A 23,396-nucleotide genomic window follows, 5' to 3' on the forward strand; every position below is an offset into this window, starting at 1 on the left:
GACCTTTTTATGAAAACGCTTCCTTCCATCTTGCCATCAGCATTTCAAGGCGCACCCATGTGAGTAGCCTCACTATAGTGAGACATGACTCCAAGGGGTGAACTTCTGACTGGACCTGGAAATCGAGGATCTCAAGCTCACGAAATTGATTTTGTTTTTAGTATTTGCCTGCAAGTTCTTATCGGCAGACGTTACTAAGAGTGCAAAACTCGAACAGCGAGCACCTTACTTCGCAATTCCCTTTCCCGTTCCAGTTTGTGATTGCGAGCTATTGTATTTTCATCCAATGTTCAAGCGAATATGAAAAGTCGAGTCCCGGAGTGAATGTCCTGACATGTACATACGTTACATATCTTACTACTCTTGAAAAAGTTGTAGAAATTGTTTCTTCAAGTTGCTTACAGTACTTTTTTAAATTGCAAAATATTAATATTTGCTGCCCTCTATTACCGAAATTTGTGAGTCGTGTTTATCAGCTACTAAAAAAGGTTTTTCTTCAATGAAAACTAGTTCTCAAAGAAACAAACATAGTTTTGAAGATATTTGTAATAGTTGAGAAGTACAAATTTGGGGATGTGATTCACTGATTGAGAAACTTGATGTAGCCGTCATCATTTTAGTCAGCTGATTGCCACGTAGAATTCATTACGTCAGCTCCGGCCAATGGCAACACCCCCTCCAAGTTGTTCACCTTTGTATGTAACCACCATATTGAAACTTCCTCGTCACAATAAGTAGTACGAACTCTATCTAGATTTGAACTATTTGCCGATTACTGAAGAAGAAGAAAACACATTTTACAAGCTTGGATAATCCTGCACATATCAATAATGAATCCCGAATAGTAAGTTTCGTGAAATCAAGGACACAATGGAGAAAAAGAGTAGAATATCTACGAGGGTGTTCTTGCAATTATCGACGTTCAACAGCCTAATGTTACACTTGTGTTATGCGATTTGTGTCATTAATATGGATAGCCTATCTCGCGTAGCCGGTATTACGACTAGTGTAGAGAACAATTGCATGTAGACGTAACGTAGGCTGTGACGCACAGTTCTCTTCAAACAGTACACTGTACATTACTAATACTGTGCCTATAGGAGCAGCAATTGCACGCTATTGATACTAACGCTGTGTGTACTTGTGTTGAGTGTAGGCCAGTAGTACTAGTAGGCAATATACCCACATAACGTGGAATGACGGTATGACAAAAACTATTTGTATTATAGAAAAGACTAGGTTAAGATCTAGCTTGATGGATCATTAAATGAGTTTAGTGCATAATTGTAGAATAACCTGCAACTCTTGAATCTCACACTTCACAGATTATGTTCAGAAGTTCTGACGTATACCTAGACTAAACAATGTAGGCCCCAATTGTCTTTCTCAAAAAGCTCAGTGTGAGTTGCCGGTATTCTAAAATTGCTCCAAGGTTAAGTCAGAGTCAAAGCTGATCCCAGGCAACACATTTGTCATAAATGAACTGCCAAAAGGGGTTTAGGCCTATACTTTGTTTGGCCTTTCTTTGCTACCTCACAGTCTAAAGTGAGCTTTCTGTAACTTGACGTTAGGGTGTGTACTCTTTGTGAAATGAGAGGATTCCATGCTGTGGCCTTGTTGGGCTGAAATTGAACATTTTCATGGTACTAGATAGGCTTTACAAATAGATTGTTTAACATTAGTGTGATCCAAACATTGTCACTTCCTAGCCAAAGTAGTGACAGTATTACTGTATAGCTGCCAGCTATCTTTGTTAAACAAACATTTGTTGGTTCACTTGTTGTCTATATTGTAAGGCCCAAGAGAGCTGTTGATTAGGTGATACAGATTCAACAGTAGAGCCCAAGCCTCGAATTTTAGCTTTTGGCGAATAGAAAATGCACTACACTCAGCATTTGGTGAGTGGCTCGTGGACTGAGTCCAAACCCAAATATTAGCAAGAGTATCGTTGCAAACACTTCACAGTATGATAAAATCAGTACCTTGGCAAACTTGAAGCAAGTTGAACAAATTATTCGCTGAAGCCCAGTACTGAGTGAACTACACGTGTCTCTTTCAATTTCACAAAATTATTTGACAAAAAATGTTGCTTAAGTCTAATAGTCTTAGGTTATTGATATAGCATTTACTTTGTATTTAGGCTTAGCCTGCCAGCTTTCGTTTCTAATTTATCAAGACAGAAGACACTAGTCCTGTTGTCCTGTAGGCTGCCTTTTTGTACTTTCTCTGTTCTCCTTAGAAAAGCTATAACTTTTGAGCCTGACATCTGTACAGGTAACAAAGCTGACTATCTATCAGGTCTATCAATTTTGTAGTTAAAAAGGTCTAGTATCTTGACGTTGTGGCACATTCGAGACTTTGAACTGACAACTTTTACTCATTGTGAAATCATTTCAGCCAATTATTATTTTTCTTCAATGTGGTCCCTACCCTGTACTTTAACATTTATATTTTGATAACAATTTGATGCCTAGTTGATAGATCTGTGAAGTATCTGTGTCAGTAATGGCACAATGTTACACAATGTCTACCTAAATGAGCATAGTGCATCAGAAATTCACGCAGTATGTGAAGTTACAAATACTGTTTTTAGGACTAGCTAAAAACACATGAAAAATACAACAGAGAAACTTTAGAAAGTAGAGTTTGGTGTATTTCTTCATTTCCATTGAGATAGCAAGTTGAGATAGAAATAGAGGTAGAAATTGAGAAAGTTTACAGGTGAAGCAACTACTGTACCTATCAAAGGTATTAAAATTACACAAGTGTCCCACTGTTTCATGGTATCATGATGAACCCAAATTTGAAAATAACCCATAGATCAAGATTTAAACTTTTTCGAAAGAGACAACTTGTGTATTAACATAAAATAGTTTAAAAAGTCATTGCACAATTCAGTATGTTTGAGTGAACATCATCGTCACATGTATGTCAATGGTGCTGATCACGTCATGTAACGCTATGTTTTCTTTCTTACAGTGACTACCTTTTCAAGTTGTTGCTTATAGGAGACTCTGGTGTCGGAAAATCTTGTCTTCTGCTAAGATTTGCTGTGAGTATAACTTTACTTCAAGATAGTTAATGAGGTACCTACTTGCATCTTTACTCAATAGCTAAAAGCTGTCAAGTTCCCTTTGTGCTCTTGTCATCTTCCTGAGTGAAAATTCTGTCCAAATTATCAGAATTGATTCATTTGTTAATGACACTAAATATTGAAGTCTGCAAATACAGTATGTGAGGGTATATGTCAGGATCAGAACACATTAAGTTACAGTAACAGAAGATGATATGCTTTGTGCAATCTTTCTAATTTGTACAGCACTGGCTGTATGTTAAGGTTAGCTGGTTGCATTTCATATCATCATATTGTACTTCCCTGCAAGATTCCCTTGTTATACCAGTGCACTGATCTCAAAAAGTAATTGCATCCAGCCAGCAAATCCTTGTATCTTCTAGCCCAAACAACGCTTAAGTGACAGCAACAGTTTAAACACTTAATACTTTCTGCAATGATATCTCGCAGTAGACTTTTGTAATGGTAGTATACAGTTCTAAATTTAAAATAGTACTAGACTAAGACTTGCTTCCATGGAAACTTGAAACTGATATGTAAAGTAGAAAGCTGGAGCCTATTGTTGTAGCCATAGTTCATCAAAGGTCCTGTACTTCTGTAATGTTAGAGTGACAATGCAAACAACACTTGAATTATTCCAGTCGTTTCAACTCCTGTGGTCATTTACATTAAAAACTTTCTGCAATTCCTGTTTATATTTGCTTTTCCTTTACACCTAGAGATGTGCATACTGAATCAACATTACCTTTTCCTATCATTTCCTGTAATATGTTTGTAAATGGTACAGTACATTATAGCATAATTAATGCATAGATTCTCCAGCAGAAAATAAAAAACTTCAATCATACTGCAGAATCGATATCAATTGATCTCAGGCAAGTTGTGGAGCACATGCACAAGAAATCTCACCCAGTAGCAGAGGCCACACAGCAACAACATGAAAGAGAAAAGTTAGGCAGTGGGCTTATTTCAGCACTTCTTCCTTTTTCGTCAAGTGACAGCAAGTGACACAGATAAAAGGATTGTGCTAAAAATTGCTTCACCAAATCAAATAAAGATGATAATTAACTAATTGGGAAATTAATTTGTCTTAGTTATAATCATCTCACTGCCCCAGAAACCACCTAAGAGAGGAAGGAAATAAATACATACGGTAGTGTCTACCTTAATTATGTCCATCCCTTTTCAATTATTAGAGTATTCTAATGATCTTAAAAGCTAACTACTGTACAGTAGGTTACTAACCTACTGTTTTAGAGTGTGGTGGTGTTTTGTAAAGCGACACTGCATATAGTTTCTATAGAATTGAGTGCTATAGAAATGTCATTATTATTACGGTACGTGCACAAGCAGTTTAACGACTCTGAACCTGGGGAATATCCCATCCTTTACACAGGATCATCCCGTATTCATTAAAAAATTCCATTGTTTCTTCATACATGTCACCATTAATGATACTTAGTGTAATGAAAGAGAGATGAATTATGGTGGTATTGTCTTGCCACTTTAACAATGCTTAATTTCCCTTAATTTGAAATTCTTTTGTTTTCTTTCTCACAGGATGACACCTACACTGAGAGTTACATCAGTACAATTGGTGTAGATTTTGTAAGTATTTGTTCAGTGTTTCTACATTTAAAACCAAATGCAGGCATCCAACACTGGGGGTGGGCCAAGGCCAGCCGCAGGTAGCAATTTCAACACCACTGAATGTTGATCTGACTCTTGTCAACCCCCTTCCCCCACCCCAACCCCCCCCCCAACCCTGCCATCCATTTCAAGCTCTGTGTCACTGACTTGTGGGCTTTATTGTCCAGTTTCCAAATGTATGTTTGCATGTATGTTTCATATACATAGTATTAGTATATCTCACTCAGGATTATTTCCTTGTGCCATAATTCACAGCAGGACTATTTCCTTGTGCCATTCTGCAATTGAGGTTCCAGTTTATTTTGGCCTCTTTCATGTTTAAGTAAAGTTACAGGTTTGATGCAAAAGAAATATAAGTATTATCAGAAACCATCTAGGTACAGACAAGCTGCTGCTGTTTTTTTTTTTTGTGTATTAGCTTTGATGTCCAGCCAATGTTTTCATTGTAATCAGTGATGGGATTTAATTGATCAGGAAGAAAGATTTCAAAGGGGGTTTAAAATTATTAATTTGAATGACCCTGAGTTGTTGTTATGTTACAGTCTAAAGGTAGGATTGTAGATCGAATGACAAACCGGTGGTGTAGCTTTGGTGGCCGGCATCTGCCAAGAACTCTGTAATATTGACCAGCACCAATCAGATAACAATACCTTACCAGTCAGTACTGGCTGATGGCCACAATCATTACATAATACAGTAGGTCCATTAGTAGGGGGAAATTTCTAGACATTTTTATATAATCACTCAAATTAAGCAGGACATTGAAAAATGATGACCAGCACTCAACTTGTCCTGGCTAGGACCTTCATTAAACTTATTCAAAAGAGTCAGAAACATGACCACCATTGGGCTATGTGATAGAGAAAACTGTGATTGAGAAAACTGTGATGAAAATCTTCCTGAAAGAGCTACAGTAATAAAACATTTCCATTTAAGAGGTATCACAGGTGTCATGTTAGTTCACACATTATAAGACTGAAGCCTTGAGAAAGTGTATTTAAATTGTCCTCATTGCTTCACTCATGGGTTTCATTACTTTATTAAGTACATCGTTTACTGTCTGTGATGGAAGTGAGTCTTGCAAATGCGAAATATTGGCATTCAACTGTTACTGGTTTCAGTATCATCACTGTTTGTGTTCATGAAAATATCAAACAACACAAAACAGAAGGTCAAAGATGATACATCTTTGTGGCATTATGCCATCACACATTTACAAAATAAACCATTTAATAAACCATTTAATAAAACATTTAAGGAATCCTGTTCATCAGTGACCATATTACCTTGCATATAATTTCATACTTGTAAGCAGTTAATTTATTTATTATGGAACTGTACACCTTTTAAACTTTTTTCAGCCTATAGTGTATCAGTTTCGTTTAAGAGTAAGTTGGAGATCAGTGAAACAGAAAACAAAGGCAACCCTGGTTAAAACACCCAGTTTTCAGTTGATGTTTGAAATGTTTATGCTGCAAAATTCCACTGCAGTAGTATTAGGTTTCATTAAGTTTCTAGGAAGCTTGTCTTTAAAAAGAAGTGTTCTATTTTTCTTCCTTGATTTAGTGCAGAAGTATGCTATTGCTAATATCTTTTTAACTATATGCCACATCGTTAAGCTTCAAGTAAAACTGTGTTGTTAAGTCTTCATTTTAGCTAACGTGACCCTAACATTTGACTCAAGAAAATAAAACCATTACATGAAAACTGACGGTAGAACAATAGCACACTGTATATGTTTAGCCCACCCAAGCCAAAGTAGCTAATAAGGAAGCCCAATGCACATTTTCGTTTGAATGGGCATACTTACAGTATACATGTATTGCTTTGTCATTTTCATTTCTTCAGTAGTTGCACCAAATGTGAGCATTTATTTGATGCAGTCTATCAAAGAATGGTATTGGTTTTCATATAATCCATCACATATACATACATTTTAAGTTTAACACCAATTTATATAGTGAGATAGGCACAACACTATGTAAGGTCTTCATACCAGCATGTTTGAACACTACTTCCACCGTAAAGATGTATGCTAGTGACTCCTTGCTTTATGAGGCATATAGCTTCAAATAAAAGACAAATAGCATAGATTGCGTTCTAACTTGTAGTCTAATGCATGATAATCCTCATGATAGCGACCTCACTCCTAACGTCAGCCAGTCTACTTGTATTGCTGTTATGTACATGTATATAATAGATTATGCACTGAAGGTCTACGGTAAAACTGCTATATTATTAGTGAGTTATATAGCACTGTTAAAGCTACTGACATATATAACATTTGTCTACTTTAACCCAGTGGTACAGAATATATCTGTGGATAATATACTGTACAAATACCTGGAAATGTACCTTGTATTATTAATTTTGAAGTGAAACAGAAACCACTTCAAGTTTTACAAATTTTTAAAAAAAACTAAAGGGTAATTAATAACATGTACAGGACACAGAATTCTCTACGCAAAATATTATGCCCTGGATTAAACAGTTGATAACTTGTTATTGTGGAGTAGTTTAATGGTCGCATCCTCGATACCACATGGGTACCCTCAGTTACAGTAGGTTGAGGGTCAAGTTAAATGTGAATATCACATCATTTGCTCAGGATGACATAAAGTTCTAACCCAACACAAAATGCAGCCTTACAGAGTTGAGTTTTTTCATGATCCAAAGAGGCTATCCATGTTCAATTTGATCATTTCTTTGTCTGAGGTTTGTTTACTAAACTGATGGTCTTTGCTACATTTCATGTTTCAGAAATAATGGATAAGTGGTGCATTTCAATAGATGCATTATTTCAACCATAAATAGTGGATTCTACGGATAGCGGAATACTGTAGAATGTTATATCTGCCTAGAATATTGGTGGAACTGCCACAAAATCATTCATTTTACCAAAAGCACCCCAAAAAAATATGTCCCTCTCCTAACTCTTCGGTTCTAAATCTTAAAGTTCTCAAAGTAGAGCATTGCATTGCTTTATGAATATGAAATGATACGTGAAACTACACTGCCATCTGAAATGATGGTTGTTGACACTTAACAGTATACATTACACAAAATGAATAGTACATCAAGTCACCATTGGCCCAAGTTGAACAGTTTTAAGGCCGTTGCTCAAAGTTAGTACATGAAAGTACCATTGATCAGTGTGTACATGTATGACAACATTATTCCAAACTAAAATAGTGAAAACCATTGCCATCATGGGTACAATTAACCATTTAAGCACAGCTGATACTCTAGGTAAGAGAACATGGAAATATTTATTTTTCTTGTCCAAGGTAAGCATTACATGTACGTTGACCAGGTTTGGTACATTTACACCATCAATGAAATAAGAACATGAAAACACCAGTGTTCAGAGTTAAATAAAACATACTGTGTTTACAAACACCATTAATCATTTGCATTAATACATAATCATAGATCATTGTGAAACTCCCAATAGTAAAACTATCATATTTTGTTTTATAGCTGCACAGGAGCTTCCACATATTAATTTATGCTCTAACTTTGTTTCCTTTTAAATCAATGGTATTGTTTCTTGTTTCCTTTTTGCTACAGAAAATTAGGACTATCGAACTGGATGGTAAAACAATCAAACTACAAATTGTGAGTATAACTAGTTTCATTGTTCTCTCTCGTTTCAATTTGTTTGACTTTCGGTTAAAATGAAAGGTCAGCTGAAGAGGTTTTGTTTGGGTTGTCATCGATATCTAGTATCTTAAGGACATAACTCTATTTGTTTTGTTCTTATTGTTTTAACATGTTCATATATCACTGCATGGATTACATAAGTTATTGTCCAACTTGACTGGGAGTGCGCTTCGTATAATTAAGTATGTTTAGATGTCCATAATCGTTTAATTAGGAGATGAAGTAGGCCATGACGGCACTCCAAGTGCTAGTTCAACTTGTCGCTGAAAGACTAGTGAGTAAGTCAAAGGATAATCATGCCGCACTTGAGTAATATGTTACGTAACCTTCTTCAGGATGATGAAATCCAAAACAGAAGAAAAATGGTTAAACATCTGGGCTTCCTAACGAGAGTAATTGTCACTAAATGTAGGTTTCTTTAATTCGGTAGATTTGGAATGAAGAGATTATGATGGGTGTCGACCTACAGGAGGGGTCTATGGGGGATTAGTGCTAAAACCGTACCAGTTAATAGGCTAGGTACTGTAGATGGGATAGTGCAATAAGATCGGCGCTTGTAAACACCCAAACCAGGGAGTTTGAGGTTTTCTTGAGCCCTCCGTTGCATCTGTATTGGTAGTCGTGCTTTGGTGTTGTTGTGGAATAATCAATTGTTGTACATACTGTTTGTACCATTTTTATCTTCACTCTGTCAAATATTACTACACACTGGTCAACTAGCTGAAGTATCAAGCCTTGACCTGTGCATCTCATTATAATTGTTCTCTACAAAATGCTGTCTTGATGCTAGTAGTTCATATTACTGTATGTAGCGATGCTAGATTGTTTCTATTCTTATGTGTTGGTATAAGTTGAGTCTATATATACATGTGCCAGAGATCTAGAAAGAATGAGGTATTTGTATAGCCCACTTTCTATCTATGCTGAAATGACATAGACATGTAGACATGCACTGGTGGGCTGGTGAGAAACAAGTAAATATACGAACAAGGCAGAAACTTACATATTAACCTTATTATAAAATTCAACCCTATGAGACCGATGTTTATGCGAATTTATAGGTTAGCCTACACAAAAGTTATGCCATGAGTGATTATTCAATCTTGGCTTCAATCAGTTTTGTTAATACCTCAATTTTACCAATGCACAACGTTTCCCACCACGTACAGGTATCAGCCTTCTCAAAGCGTTTCATTGTTACTCTTTATGCTAGTGAATTGTTTCTGTCACCTGTCTAGTCAGATCTCTCCTATCTTACAGTATACTGAAATCTATCCTAACATGCTGTTTTAATCAAACTACCATCATTGAAGCTACTCATGACATTTTATATACTGTATAGTATAGGATATATATTTAAATAATTCAGGTCTGTAAGGGTTGTACATATAGGATTGCATATGGTGGAAACTTTGCAGTTTAAGTCTATTCAAACCAAAACATATAACCTTAGTGGATGATACCACTATTAAACTGTTAACTTTGATATCTATGTGGTTACAACTGTGTAACTGCTTCTTATTAACATTTAATGTTGATGGAGCAGACTAATATATGTTACGATGCCAAAGACTCAGTAACCTTGGCAATCATGCTGGCGTGTGTGTGTGTATGTGATGGACAGCCTGTAAACACGATATCTCAAGAAAGCACAAGTTGTGTCAATGACATGCTTGGAAGGAAGATGCTCCATGATGTTTAGATGTGCCCTATTGTTTGTGGTTCCCATCTCATGCATACTGATTAGAAGGCGGGGCTTAACGTAAAATTCTTGTAATGGCAATATCTCTTCAATCGTATGTCCGATTTAGTTCATACTTAGTATGGTGATGATAGGTATGTGATCATTTAATCAGAAAGTTCATTCTCATTATTATTCATGAATGGGCATGGCTAGATTGTTATCACAGTGGAAAGCTTGTAAACACGATATCTCAAGACCAACAAGTTAAACCTCTGTCATTCTGGGTAGGTAGATGCCCCATGATGTGTAGATGTGCCCTATTTATTGTAGTTCTCATCTCATGAATATTAATGAGTGGATCGGGCTGAACATAAAGTTCTTAAAATGTCAATATCTCTTAAGCTCATTCATATGAGTTAGTATGGCTTAATGGGAAATAGTCAAAAACTGCTTGTAAACACAAGTTCTCATCAGCCACAAGTTGAATCAGTGTCATACTGGTAGGTAGATTCCCCGTGATTGAAATTGGTTGGTGTCAACAGGTGTCAAAGTTTGAAAACCTTTTATTCATGATAACTCCAAAACTAAAGCTACAATAAATCTGTCAATTCTCCAATGGTATGATTTTAATTTTGGTGGACATAGTTTGGTCAAATTCAGTTCAGTAAGTTTTATGAAGGGACTCTTTAAGTCTTTACAGAACATACTGTCATCCAGGAAAGTTCAAGGAAAGTTTATATAGTTATTGCTTTAAGCACACTCTAAGTGGCCAGTTAGCCACTTTCATCCTCTGAGCTTCAAGTTGTCAACACTCAACAGGTTATCCCAAATGGTTGCAAAATTGGTGTCAAAAGGTTATAATCTCAGTTGTTATCGAATTGGCAATTTGTGTTGTGATTTATACCAGATGACATGTAGCTTTCCAAAATATTTCATAGTGGATTTAAACAACATCTTTAGAGCTCTGTCTAATATTAACAAATCTAAAGGGATTTGTAAGCTCAAAATTGATTACAGAAAATTTCCTTTTATTCATATGATCTATTTGTCTACATTTCACATAGGAATTGGGAATAAAACTTACTATACTGTTAAATCCTTACCAGTGAAATAAATGATTGATGCTTGGTCAGCATTCTAACTGATAACCTTTATATGTTGCCACATTAGTCAATAGATAATCCTCATTAGTTTTGGTGCGCACAAGTTCATGTACTGTACATATTAACATACATGATGTATGGGTTACCACACTATGAATATGTTTAGGCATCATAACCACTAAACATTTGGTTTTCTGGTTAACTGTGTAAAAATATATTTTTAATACTGTGGAGTTCTTGTAGGACCAGATTCTGGCAGAATCAAAGAAGATATGTAGCTTTAGATGAAATGATTTACTGTTTTTAATATGTATCTTAAATTATGTAATCACTTTGGGTAATTGTTTTCCACTCTTAATTAATAATTTATGTTGTTCTTTTATGATCTTCTTTTAGTGGGACACAGCTGGACAAGAGAGATTCAGAACTATCACATCCAGCTACTACAGAGGTGCACATGGGATTATAGTCGTCTACGATGTAACAGATCAGGTAAATTAGCTATGAATGCTCTCCGTATTTTATGATGAACAAATAATAATAATAATATAAGAATTTGTAAAGCGCTTTTATCCAGTTAAAAAAAATGCTCAGAAGCGCTGCAGGAGCAAAGTACCCAAAATGGACACAGCAGTTATTGAACAAATGGATACACATTCATTAATTAGAACGTCTTGAGTTCTTTCTGGAAAGTTGACACATGCGGGATTGTTTCAGATGTAAGGGGAGACTGTTCCAGAGCTGTGGAGCTGATCTAGCAAAGCAACGTTCCCCATAGGGTCAAATGGTCAAATTGTTACTGTATACAACAAGTCCAATGAGATGAAATTCTGAGCCTTCAAAACTGGTACACAAAATTTGAGTTCTAGGTTATTCCCTGATCATGAACAAACTGTGAATAAATCGTTATTGCTCTTTCACTCTTTTCTTTCCAGGAATCTTTCAATAACGTGAAGCAGTGGTTACAAGAAATAGATCGTTATGCATCAGAAAATGTAAACAAATTGTTAGTCGGCAACAAATGTGACCTGACAACAAAAAAAGTGGTAGATTACACAACAGCAAAAGTAAGTATACTTCAGTATAATAGAATGAAGCATAGTGTAGTATAGTTTAATATAGTACAGTATAGCATAGCAGAGTATAGTTAAATACTAGTACAGTATAAGATAGCATAGTACAGTATAGTATACTTAAATTCATTATATTCTTATAAAAAAAATATGTGAAATGGTTTTAATACTGAACCCCACCATTTTAAAGCAGTATGTTATGTTTACAGTTTGCAAAGTGGTACAGAGTATTGATCCATGATTAATAACAATTGAAGAAACAAAGAAATTAGCGTGACTAATTTTACTCAAAGATAACAAATAAGACAATTTGTTTTCACTCAGACACTAAGGGTTGCACTGGTTAAACATATACAAGCCCCAAATGAATGAACTCTGATTCAAGTACAAACAACTATTGCTCACATTTTGAAATAAACCCTAAGCTAATGAAATAATGTGCTATATTGCAATGATATCATGATGAAATATTGACTAAATTATGCTGTTTTAGAGCAAAATTGAATGGATTCAACTTCCCATCCTGTTTTTCTTGAATTTCCATTAAGCTTCATAAAATTATTCTAGAGCAGGGTGGGAATTTGGCAAAAAAAGTTGGTAAGCATTTTTTCATTTTTTGATGAAATGTGCTTACCAACATGAGCCAAGATTTCTCAGTTGGTAAGCACAATTCATGAATCGGTAAGCACAGCACAATGGCCTGAACGCTGTTATCCTTTTGTGAAAACTTCCTGATTTGCGGCACAAGTGCATTTATATCGAGCCGACAGCGGCGGCGCAGATAATCCAGTTAATGCATGTTCGATCGAAATAATTACAATCCCTGTCCATCACATTGAACTCTCCCACCAGACAATACCGGGTCGAATACTCGACTTGGTATTAGTTATTCAAATACATGATCAAAGGAAATGAATCGACTGGAGATCGTAAAAAAAAACTCTGAAAATCAGTAGAGAAATTACCAATTGTGTACGAAAAGTAAGTTCGGTCCTTTCAAATTTTACGAAAGATCCAGCAAAACACTTTCGAAAAATTCACGCAAAACTGGCATATCGTGCTACATGCAACTAATGTCATGTAAACAAGGCTCTAGTACACCCATTTATGAATAAAACCGTAAGACCACATCTGGTGTTAAGCGGGGGGAAAAGAAAGTATTTTCTAGAATTTCCAAAAATACGGAAAAAATAATGTCCTACCATAGTTAAGTGTATAGCAAATAGCCTAACCACCTCGTCTGTTACGGATCTCACGTAACTACAAAAACACAACTAATTGTATTTTGCGAACTTGACGTTTTCTACAAGAACATAGAAATAATTTTAAGCATTAGTTAATCATGCCGTGTGGCCTAAAACATATTTTATTACAAGGCTTACTTTCATAAAGATGGCTATAGCTTGATATCTTGTGCTGCGTGTATGAACTGTGCCTCGTGTATCATGGGGAATACTCCATAAAACGTTTCTTGGAAACGTGCCAAAAATGTTAACAAATAGGTGTTAGACAGGGGATGAGCGCACAGTTGTTTGGCAGGGCTACGCAATTGCCGTCTGCAATTGCGTAGTTCATGTGTAAAGTTGGAATAATTTGCGATGCATACATAGTTAGTCGTAGGTATGTGACGGTCCAGGCACGATCGCTGAGCTAGCAGCCAGCTGTGTGCGGCCTGTTCGTTGGTGCTTTTTGCTAGCTGCGCGACAAATTAATCCTCCGTAACTTAGAAGCAGATTGCAGATAAGCCTACTACAGTCAGATGCAGTCACTTACGGTCAGAATTTTTGGTACGCTCATTACAAGGGTGTGTAGTACTAGGCCCATTTGGTTTTCTTATTTTGGTAAGCCATATTGTCATTCCAGTACGCTAGCGTACCAGCGTACCGTAAAATTCCCACCCTGTTCTAGAGTACAGTACAGTTAAGTACAGTAGTGATATTCTTATATACTGCCATAGTCAACTATAGTTCATATTGTTCTCATATTTCTACTGGCATTTAATTTTTACTTCATCCCAGTAATGACATACTGAAAATATAAGTACCCAACATTCTAGTCTGCAATCACACTGCTGTAAAACATACTGCTAATACTGCACACCATGTGTCTCAGCCGCCTCCTGCTCACTCGTGCAACATCTCTTATGACATTCTCACAGTTGAACAAACCGTCGTTAACAGTGTAGCAGCACCTGTACTTCATCCACCTGTCACTGCTGCATGGTTAATTATCATGACTGGATATTGGAATTAAATTAACTGAAGTAACCATTTCCTGTAGTGTATTTTAAGCGTGTACATTTGAATACAGAAGCCACACGGGAGGGATTCTCAAATGGTTTACCAATCTGACTTGTATTACAATCATTTAACATGTTAGCAGCAAAAAGTGCAAACACCTGTTTATATTATTATTATTTATGTCGCTATGCTTTAATACAATTACCAATACTCTGTGTGTTTCTTTGCGGTATTACACTTACTTTGTGTACATTTGATTTTCGATGAGCGTAATCCAGCAGGAATTATAAAAATAAAAACAAACAGCACTGTGGGACATTCTGCTAGCATTGGCCCATCAAGAACTTCACCTCAAGTTTAAGAGTGCTCAGTTGAATGGATTTCTTCTTTGAAATTGAATGCAAGTGTATGAAAAGGATTGTTATTTGAAGTAGTTCCTTCAGAAAGAAGCAGAAAATTAGAGTACATGCAACACATATGTTATAGGTGATATAAGAAGGCTTAAGAGTTGGGCTTCAAGAACATAATAGAACAATAATGATAACCATTGTAAAGTTCAGTAGGTGTTTGTGAAACAATTAATTGAGCTGTGTGGTTCAGTGTTGGAACCCGATATAGTACATTGACCTCTTCTTTCTCAGCAAAGTGAAACTATGTCTAAGTTTGTCATCCTTAATTATCATTGGAAGTCATTAACTGTATTGTAAGAACTATTGTAGACTGTGGAAGTATACTTCCTAAATTAAGGCAAGGTGCCCCATTTTGAAAATTTATTATGTGCTGTACAAGATACCATGTGACATACAGTAATTAGTGCCATAATAGGAAACAACAAAATATGCCTTGCAACTGTTGATTGTGAGGGGGTGCATTGATAATATGTGTCATCTTTCTATGTTTAAATGTAATGATTACAAGTTACAGTAAAGAAAACAAATCTTTTTTTGAACTTAGACTACTGCGATATTTATAAAACACATTCACAGTGTAGTTTTGTAATAGGTGTATGTAGCTATGTAATAAATGTCAAAGGACACAAGAAGCGGGTACTTACTATCATTCCATTTGGCGTAAAGTGATTTCCTATAGCGCATATTAGTTGTCTTTCCTAGAGACTATTGTTCTTGTAAACGTCCCTGATTGAACAACAATGGAACCAATAAAGAGTGGCCTCAGTTTGTGAATCTTTGTCACATTTATATGCAACTAGTTTCTTCACGACAGTTAGGTCCTCTGATTTGGATAACTGTCTGCATTTTCTGGCAATTCCCATGTGTTCTTACAATGTACTGGTTTTTCCGTCAGGTGCGGTTTAATCGTTGAGTAGTTATTTAGCAGTGTTTACTGACAAGTGAATAGTTTTGTACTCTTGGGTGTCACTGACACACACTCTAAATCCTTGCCATTGTTTTCAAGTGAATAATTTTTGTACTCTTCGATGTCACTTACACACACTCTAAATCCTTGCCATTGTTATCTCAATACATTACATGTATAGAGATATTGTAACAGTAAGTGGGACTCTCTCCTCTCTTAAAAATTTTTCAGCGTCTTCATATAAAGTTCTTTTTCTCTGGAATTTTCAGAGCAAGCATATATCATATAGGCCAACAAAAGTTACCATTTTTTATTCGAGAATTTTATCTCATTCTATGACTTTTTCACCGATTTATGTCCAAATCGGGCCAATTTGGTCTGAAATCCAGTTTAAACAACCCATTTTTGCACACGCTCCAAAACTTATGTTTTATGAAAGAGAATAGAATAGAATTGTCTGTCAACAGTGGTATCGTCTAAGATAGGGTCCTATGTATTATATATTTTATTAACATTTGAAACTTTCATTTGTTGTTTACAGGTAGGTATTAATAAGAATTTTACCAGCTGTATATGACATTTTATGGCTTTTATTTGCTTTATTTGATGTTTAAATGATTTTTCTTTCTTAAAACAACACTGAGCTGCCGCCCCTACTTTTAGTAAAAAGGTCCGTTTTTGATGATTAAGCCCCGCCCCCAAGTCTGTTTTGTAGCAGATTGGCTATGACTCATGGCAGCTACATGTTAGATATACGAAAATGGCTACCCTCGCGACCAATTTTTGTATTGTAGTTAGGTACGCCAGGTGTAGTGTATTGCATGCTAATTACATATAAGTGCATTTTATATCAGGCCTTCGTTTTTGTAACCTCCATTTAAGGATAGTACTGGTGTTCAGGTAGCTTTTCAGAGCAAGGGCCATGATAAGTTTGTTTGATTGCCCTTCATGTATTTTGTATAATTACGTATACACATTCTTGTATTTCTGAAGGCTACTTACTGTAGGCCTAGTGCATTTAAAACAATATATATATAGGCCTAGCCTAGGCCCCCTAGGTCTATTAGGCTTTCAGTGATAGCCACATTAGCATTGTACTGGTGTTTAGACAGCTCTTCCTAGGAAGGACCAGGGTAAGTTTGTTGATGGGTACGTATAAAAGAGGAGCCGGCCATAGCATCACAACTTTTATAAGACTATAAAAATTGTATAAGGTTATGTTTTATTTATAAGGATATAAGATGTATAAGGTTATAAGAAGTATGTTTAGCTTTCTTTTGAACCTGTAATGTTTGACATCAAATGTACAAAGAATTAAAATAAAATAACAAAATGGAGAGGAACTGAGGTGGCTATTAGGGGAGGAAGAGGCCACCCATCACTTGCATATAAAAACTTGTAATCTTCTTTTACATTATTTTTCCAAGTCATAAATCCATGAAATCTTCATGTCAGAAAAATTGAGATGGAAAAACGTGGGTTGTTTTGATATCTAGAAGTGGACACAGTTTTGATGGTAGTCACCACTGCAGTCTACAGTAACATACAGTAGGTCAATAGGCCTAGCTCTCAAGGCAGGCATCAAGAATCTGGTCGAGTTGTTCGCCTCTTCTTATTTGGCCGTTGTCATTGACGTCAAACTATATGACCAAAAAGTCCAACAGAGACTGACCCAAGATGAAGGATACCACATAAAAATCAAGTTCTTATATATTCTATGACATTACTAAACCTTGCAATGTCGTTCTTTCGACTAACAGGCAATGAGCGCTAAAGGCAAGACTAGCAGGATAAAGTGTAACCTGCAGAGACTATTCGTGGCAAAGTAGCAAAAATGCAAGTTATATATTTGTTGTACCATGATTGATAATTGTAGAGACAGAGCAAAGATTTGAAATTAGGAATCAAAATTAAAACTTCCAGTATTGAGATACTGCGTCATTGATGCTCTTGTTTTCAAGTAATAGTTTTTGTACTCATGGATGTTACTGACACACACTCTAAATCCTTGCCATTGTTTTCAAGTGAATAGTTTTTGTACTCATGGATGTTACTGACACACACTCTAAATCCTTGCCATTGTTTTTGCAAGTGAATAGTTTTTGTACTCCTGGATGTTACTGACACACACTCTAAATCCTTGCCATTGTTTTTGCAAGTGAATAGTTTTTGTACTCTTGGATGTCACTGACACACACACTCTGTATCCTTTTTATTGTTTTCAGGAATACGCCGATCAGCTCGACATCCCATTCCTTGAAACCAGCGCCAAGAATGCTACCAACGTTGAGCAGGCCTTCATGACCATGGCAGCAGAAATAAAGAACCGAATGGGACCAAGCAGCGTACCGTCAGACAGCAATCGCGACAAAATTAACCCTGCCAGTACGGAAGTGTCCGGAGGGAAGTCCGGCTGCTGTTAATATATCAGAGTTAAAACAGAGAAAAAAGAAAAGATAGATTTTCCAATCTGGAACAAACACTAACTTTCCTGAGGGTTATCTCTAACAAAAAACCAAACAAAAAAAAGGTAAAAAAAGTTAATCAGAAAGAATTTTGTGATCAGTCCAAAATTTCTCATCATCGTTTACTACTCATGGAATTGCAGCTTTGATCATCACGTTAGGATCAAGTGATCCTCGACTGCCGATGAACTGCTCTCCATCTCTGTCTCTCTCTATCTCTCTCTTGATCTTTGCCTAGTCATGGTTTTTGGTTTCACTGAAGATTGAATGTTTGGCATTTCCTGTATTCTTGCCTAAGCAAATTTTAAGCAACTGATCGTTGCCAAAAGCAAAAAGGAAAAGAGAATTTATTTTGGGCAGTCATTGAGGGATTGAGCTGAGCGTGAGTCCTTGGATTTGTTTCATTCGGAGCTCTGGAAATTTAAAACCGTGGATTTCATTCGTAACAAATAAAAAAATGTGTAAGAAAAGTCAACAGTTGTAGATTTTAATACGTTGTTGCTGTAAATTTACCTACGTTCAAAATGGAAGAGTCCTAGTGTATTCTTGTTTTGAGATTTTAGTCTGTCAAACCAGTACCATTCCTTAGAAATAATGTGATAAAAATAGTTTAATGGCTTGTATCTATCTTGTACAGGTTTAAAGCTAAAACAAAATAAAAATAAGAAACAAATCAAATGAAGGCATTTTCGTCGAGGGAAGTTGCTTTTAGGAAGTTCCTCTGTTACGCCGATGGGTGTTCTAGGAGCTTGTTAGATTGTCCCTGGTGAGAATGCTTGAAAGGAACATCAAGACAGGAGCAATTACTATCACTGCTGCTGTCTTTTATCATCCATTGGTACTGAACACAGACCATCTATGGTAGACAGAGAAATTCAAAGGATTGTGGCTTGAAGTGATTGGGCGCGCATAGTTTTGTTCCATTTTAGTTTTCTTTTTAGAGAGTTTAGTATCCATCGTCATCATCATCACCACCACCAAGGTGTTGAGCGCACTGTACCACAAATTGAATGTACATAATAATATACGTAGAACACGTTTTCCAATTTTTGTGTGTGGTTTGTGGTTAAAAAACAAAGATCGGATAGCACGTCTACTACTCCATATTAAGAAAACTTTGTTGCTTTGAGTGAAGTGGCAAGTGGTTGTTTATCCTGGTGATCTTTGGGGATTGTCTGGAGGGTGGAGTGGGTAATGGACGGAGAAGAGATGTGTGAATAAGGGGCAAGTCTCCCAGATTGTAACCCAGAGCAGTTATCACCCGTAAATCACATCAGCAGGTTTTAGAAAATTCCATTAATGTGACGTGACTAAACATTAATGTTCCATCAAAGACAGGTGCTGGTAATGCTTGGTGTTAGAGATTTTATGTTTTGTCTTCATCTTCCCCCCTCTCCCGGACCCCCTCCATGTTAATGCATTTTGGCTAAAATAAATGATTGAATGGTACTGAATGTGGCCAGATTGGAGGTGCGCTACTCTTCTATTTCTAGCAAATTCCATCTTCATTAGCACCATCTTTAAGATCTTATCACATCTTGTACATTTGTGAGACAAAACATTTTTACAAAGAACTTCAATGTTGTAATTTATGAGCTAAAAATTGACAACTTTTTGGGATATTTTCAGTAGTTTGTTCCTTATATCTTTTTTCCTTCTTTTCCCTGTCTTGTTTGTGTTCTCCATTAGTTGGTAGAAATTGCTGCATGCATAATTGGAGGTATATATATTTCTGTAACAAGCTAGTAAATGTAACTATTTTGATTAACTAACACACACACTGACACACACACACACTCATGTGGAAATAAATCAAAATGACTAGGATAGTAATCGCCCTGGCACGACCCCTGCCGACTTTTTTGTTAAATATTTAAAAAGGGTAATTTTTACATTTTGGTCCGTTTGGTTTCTTTTCCCATTTTGTCAATATCATGTGAGGATATTGTAAATGGGATTTTTTCTTAAATGCTAATTTGGGTGGTTGTGCTGTGGGTGAGAAAATGTGTAAATGCTTGTAAACATGATCTAGTTAATGTCACCACAACAAGGACCCTCATGTCTATTTTAAGAGGAAACTTAAATGTTTTTCGGAATTTCAAGGACAGAGGTAAATGACAATTGGTTTACTCTATGTGGTTCCCAATACAAGAAAAATGTTTGGAAGGATGGAAAATAATCAGCCATTTATAGGACATATAGATAGATATATATATAAACAATTATTTAAAGATAACATTTGTACTCTCTGTTCCCTTATCTATCTTTTTTTGTGAATTGTTAATACCAAGTGGATTGCTATTTTAAATAGATCTATTTGATTTTGCTAGATCTTTGTTCAGCTACTTTGAAGAGGCGGATTTGTATAAAACTCATGGTTTACTCAGTACTTTATGAATATCTGCCGTATCCCAAAGAGAATGAGGAAAATATAAGTCTCTCAGATTTAATTTGAATGTACACTGCATTGTTCTTCTCTCTGCTATTAAAATAATAATGTGTCACTTTCTCATAAAGGGAACATAAAAAAAAAACTGGGATGATAGTCTTTTTTTATTAATCAGAATGTTCATCTTACTCTGTTAGACATATCATTCCAAATATATTGCACAGCTTTGAGAGATTAGAATTTCCTACACCTTAAGTGTTGATGATTGTAAATGTAAACCCCCTACCCCAACCCCACTTTCCCACACACCCCTGTGTGTCTCATAGTCTTTATCTGAACGTTATTGACCATACTCTCTTGTCATATTGTAAGATTAATATCCAAAATAATAAAGTTGGCCTCAGATCTTGTTTGCTCTTTTTGGAATATAGATCTAAAACGACATAGAATTCCATGCAGTTTCCATGTAGTAGCTTACCTTTGTGTTAGATTTTATTTCATCCTCATCTGGCTGTACACCTGGTTTCTACCATCACTGTGGCTATATTAAAATTGATGCAAACCGATACTTCATAATTTGTCTTCCAAACTTGCCTCGTCGTCATCGTGTGAGAATAATAAGGAGTAAAAGATACTTGCAAAGCAGGCTTGGCTTCTTGAAAGCATTGTTTGTTAATGACGTTAAGAACATCATAGGTCTGTTTACCTGCCTGACTTGGCTAGTGTAGACTGTGTTAGTACCAACTTGTATTCTCATGGTCAATTCTTAATAACCGTAACCGAATTACCGATTAAATTTAAAAAGTCTGGAAAAAGTAAAGATTCCAATGAAAATCTCCAATTAAAGGGGGGGGGGGGGCGTGATTAGTGATTATACATTTGAATAAATATAACAAAAGGGAGAAGAACAAAGATTTTGTCAGGACAATACAATGTCTGCATTGTGTTATAGGTTGATGATTTTGTTCTGTGATTGAGTATTGTTGCACCCATTCTTCCTGTTCTGTGGCAAGTGAACCTTTGAAAGTAATTATGGTAGTTTGGTTGCTAATGGTGATGATTTTGTTAAGTATTATAACTGATACTTCAGAAGAAAGATGTACACAATTTCTGCCATTGAGTGTCCTCTAAGACATGTATCATTTATTTAAATAAATTTCTCTACTGCTATGAGTTGGTTTAGCCGGCCTTGGAGCCACTGTCTGAGGTTCCCCGGCCCCGGTCGATCCTTCGATATCCTCCGAATGAGGTTATACATTTTGTTGTGTCATGTGATAAATGTGAAAGCAATATATGTATCACCAATTCAAGGTAAAATAATGATTAGCATTAACAAAATAGTATCCTAAATTTCCTTATTCAGTCTATAGAAGTCATTCATGTTTCATGAGTGAGGTGTCAACATAAGCCAAGTGATATTTTTTTTTGGCTTTTACATGTCCTTTTTTAGTAATCATAGTGTTACTTTAGCGAGTTATTTTTCAAGACGGATGAAGATGAAAGAACAATGACATGAAATGGTCTCATTGTTGTAAACCCTATTGTTCTAAAGACAATTGTTGTTTTTACATTGTTCTCCAAACAATGAGTTGGTCCATTGGAGGTTCTACTATGTGAAATACAGTATAGGGGTATACATTGCAGATGTTGGTCCTACAGTTATGATGGTAAACTGCAAAAGATTTGGTGATCCAAGCACAAATTTAAAGCTTAAGAGGAAACAAATCATTGTAACATTTTTATGGTGTGTGAATTGTGTTAGATGAATTAGATGCACCACATAGATGAGTTTTTGTTGTTGCACTAAAGCATATCTGAGTGTAGGATGAATAGGATTGTCTTATTTGTGGGACGACCTTTAGTGCCAGAGGTCACTTTTTTTTTCTATATGTATGATAAACTTGCACCAGTTGGGGAATGTTGTGTTTCAGTAAGTGGTTTCAATTTCTCTCATAGTGTTGACTATAAAGTTTATTCAATTTCTGAGACTAGCTATTTGACAGTACAGCTGAAAGTGTGCTGGAATCATACTTGTCTTTGAGACTTATTTAAATTAGTACAAAAATTAAAAACTTTAAATTGGGTGTTCTTATGAGAAAATTGCATGATTCTGTACAGTCTCTTGTGCATGATCTTCAATATAATTAACATTTTTATTTTGCGCTGCACAGACGTAGTTTTGTTATAATATGGGGATTGAAGGGTATAGCAGCAATGCTAGATTAAATTGTTGTCTTTGGCAATCGGTAATTGTATCACTGTATCATTATTATTATTATCGTTTTTTTTTTCTTTTTTGGTTCTTAATTATTTTTTTTTCATCTTCACTCTGCTATTATCCCAAAAAGTAATAAAAAGATTACTGCTATTCCTATCTTTTTGATGACATGTTTGTTTTTGTAGTCTTATATTGCACACATTTTGTGATCCATAGTAAACATATTCCATATGGGTATGTTATAGATTATGATGATGTGGTGTTGCACCACCCCCCCCCCCTCCCAATCCTCCCTCCACCTCTTTCATTCCTCTACAAGTTTCATTCATTTCCAGAATCAAAACTTTATTAGGAAATAGGTCCCCCTTCGCCGAACTATCGCTACTCAATTGGGGAGTGTCCAGTTGCTTCATGCCTCTTTGTGTGGATTCAACATGTCATTCTCTCAGCGAACAGTGTGTATTCCTTCTCTTGTTCAAGTATTTGATAAATGGTTTGAGCTGCCGGAAACGCTCTTGTCC

At 35.9% G+C, this 23,396-nt stretch overlaps 1 protein-coding gene across 1 annotated transcript; it reads left to right on the forward strand.

Moving 5' to 3' along the window:
• The first annotated feature begins 674 nt into the window (after positions 1–674).
• Positions 675–22,276, forward strand: LOC139971624 (ras-related protein ORAB-1). The gene is made up of 7 exons (XM_071978261.1): positions 675–844; positions 2,980–3,052; positions 4,634–4,681; positions 8,294–8,341; positions 11,570–11,665; positions 12,109–12,240; positions 18,029–22,276. The coding sequence occupies exons 1-7, from the start codon at positions 831–833 to the stop codon at positions 18,224–18,226; spliced, it is 609 nt and encodes a 202-aa protein (XP_071834362.1). The 5' UTR covers positions 675–830; the 3' UTR covers positions 18,227–22,276.
• The last annotated feature ends 1,120 nt before the right edge of the window (positions 22,277–23,396 follow it).

This window comes from Apostichopus japonicus, chromosome 8, assembly GCF_037975245.1.
Source record: "Apostichopus japonicus isolate 1M-3 chromosome 8, ASM3797524v1, whole genome shotgun sequence".
Classification (NCBI taxonomy): Eukaryota; Metazoa; Echinodermata; class Holothuroidea; order Aspidochirotida; family Stichopodidae; genus Apostichopus; species Apostichopus japonicus.

What these genes read in the sequence shown, in the direction of transcription:
- LOC139971624 (XM_071978261.1), top strand. An exon ending in GTCTTCTGCTAAGATTTGCT is followed by an intron (nt 3,053 to 4,633) that starts GTGAGTATAACT and finishes TCTTTCTCACAG; the next exon opens with GATGACACCTACACTGAGAG. An exon ending in GTACAATTGGTGTAGATTTT is followed by an intron (nt 4,682 to 8,293) that starts GTAAGTATTTGT and finishes TTTTTGCTACAG; the next exon opens with AAAATTAGGACTATCGAACT.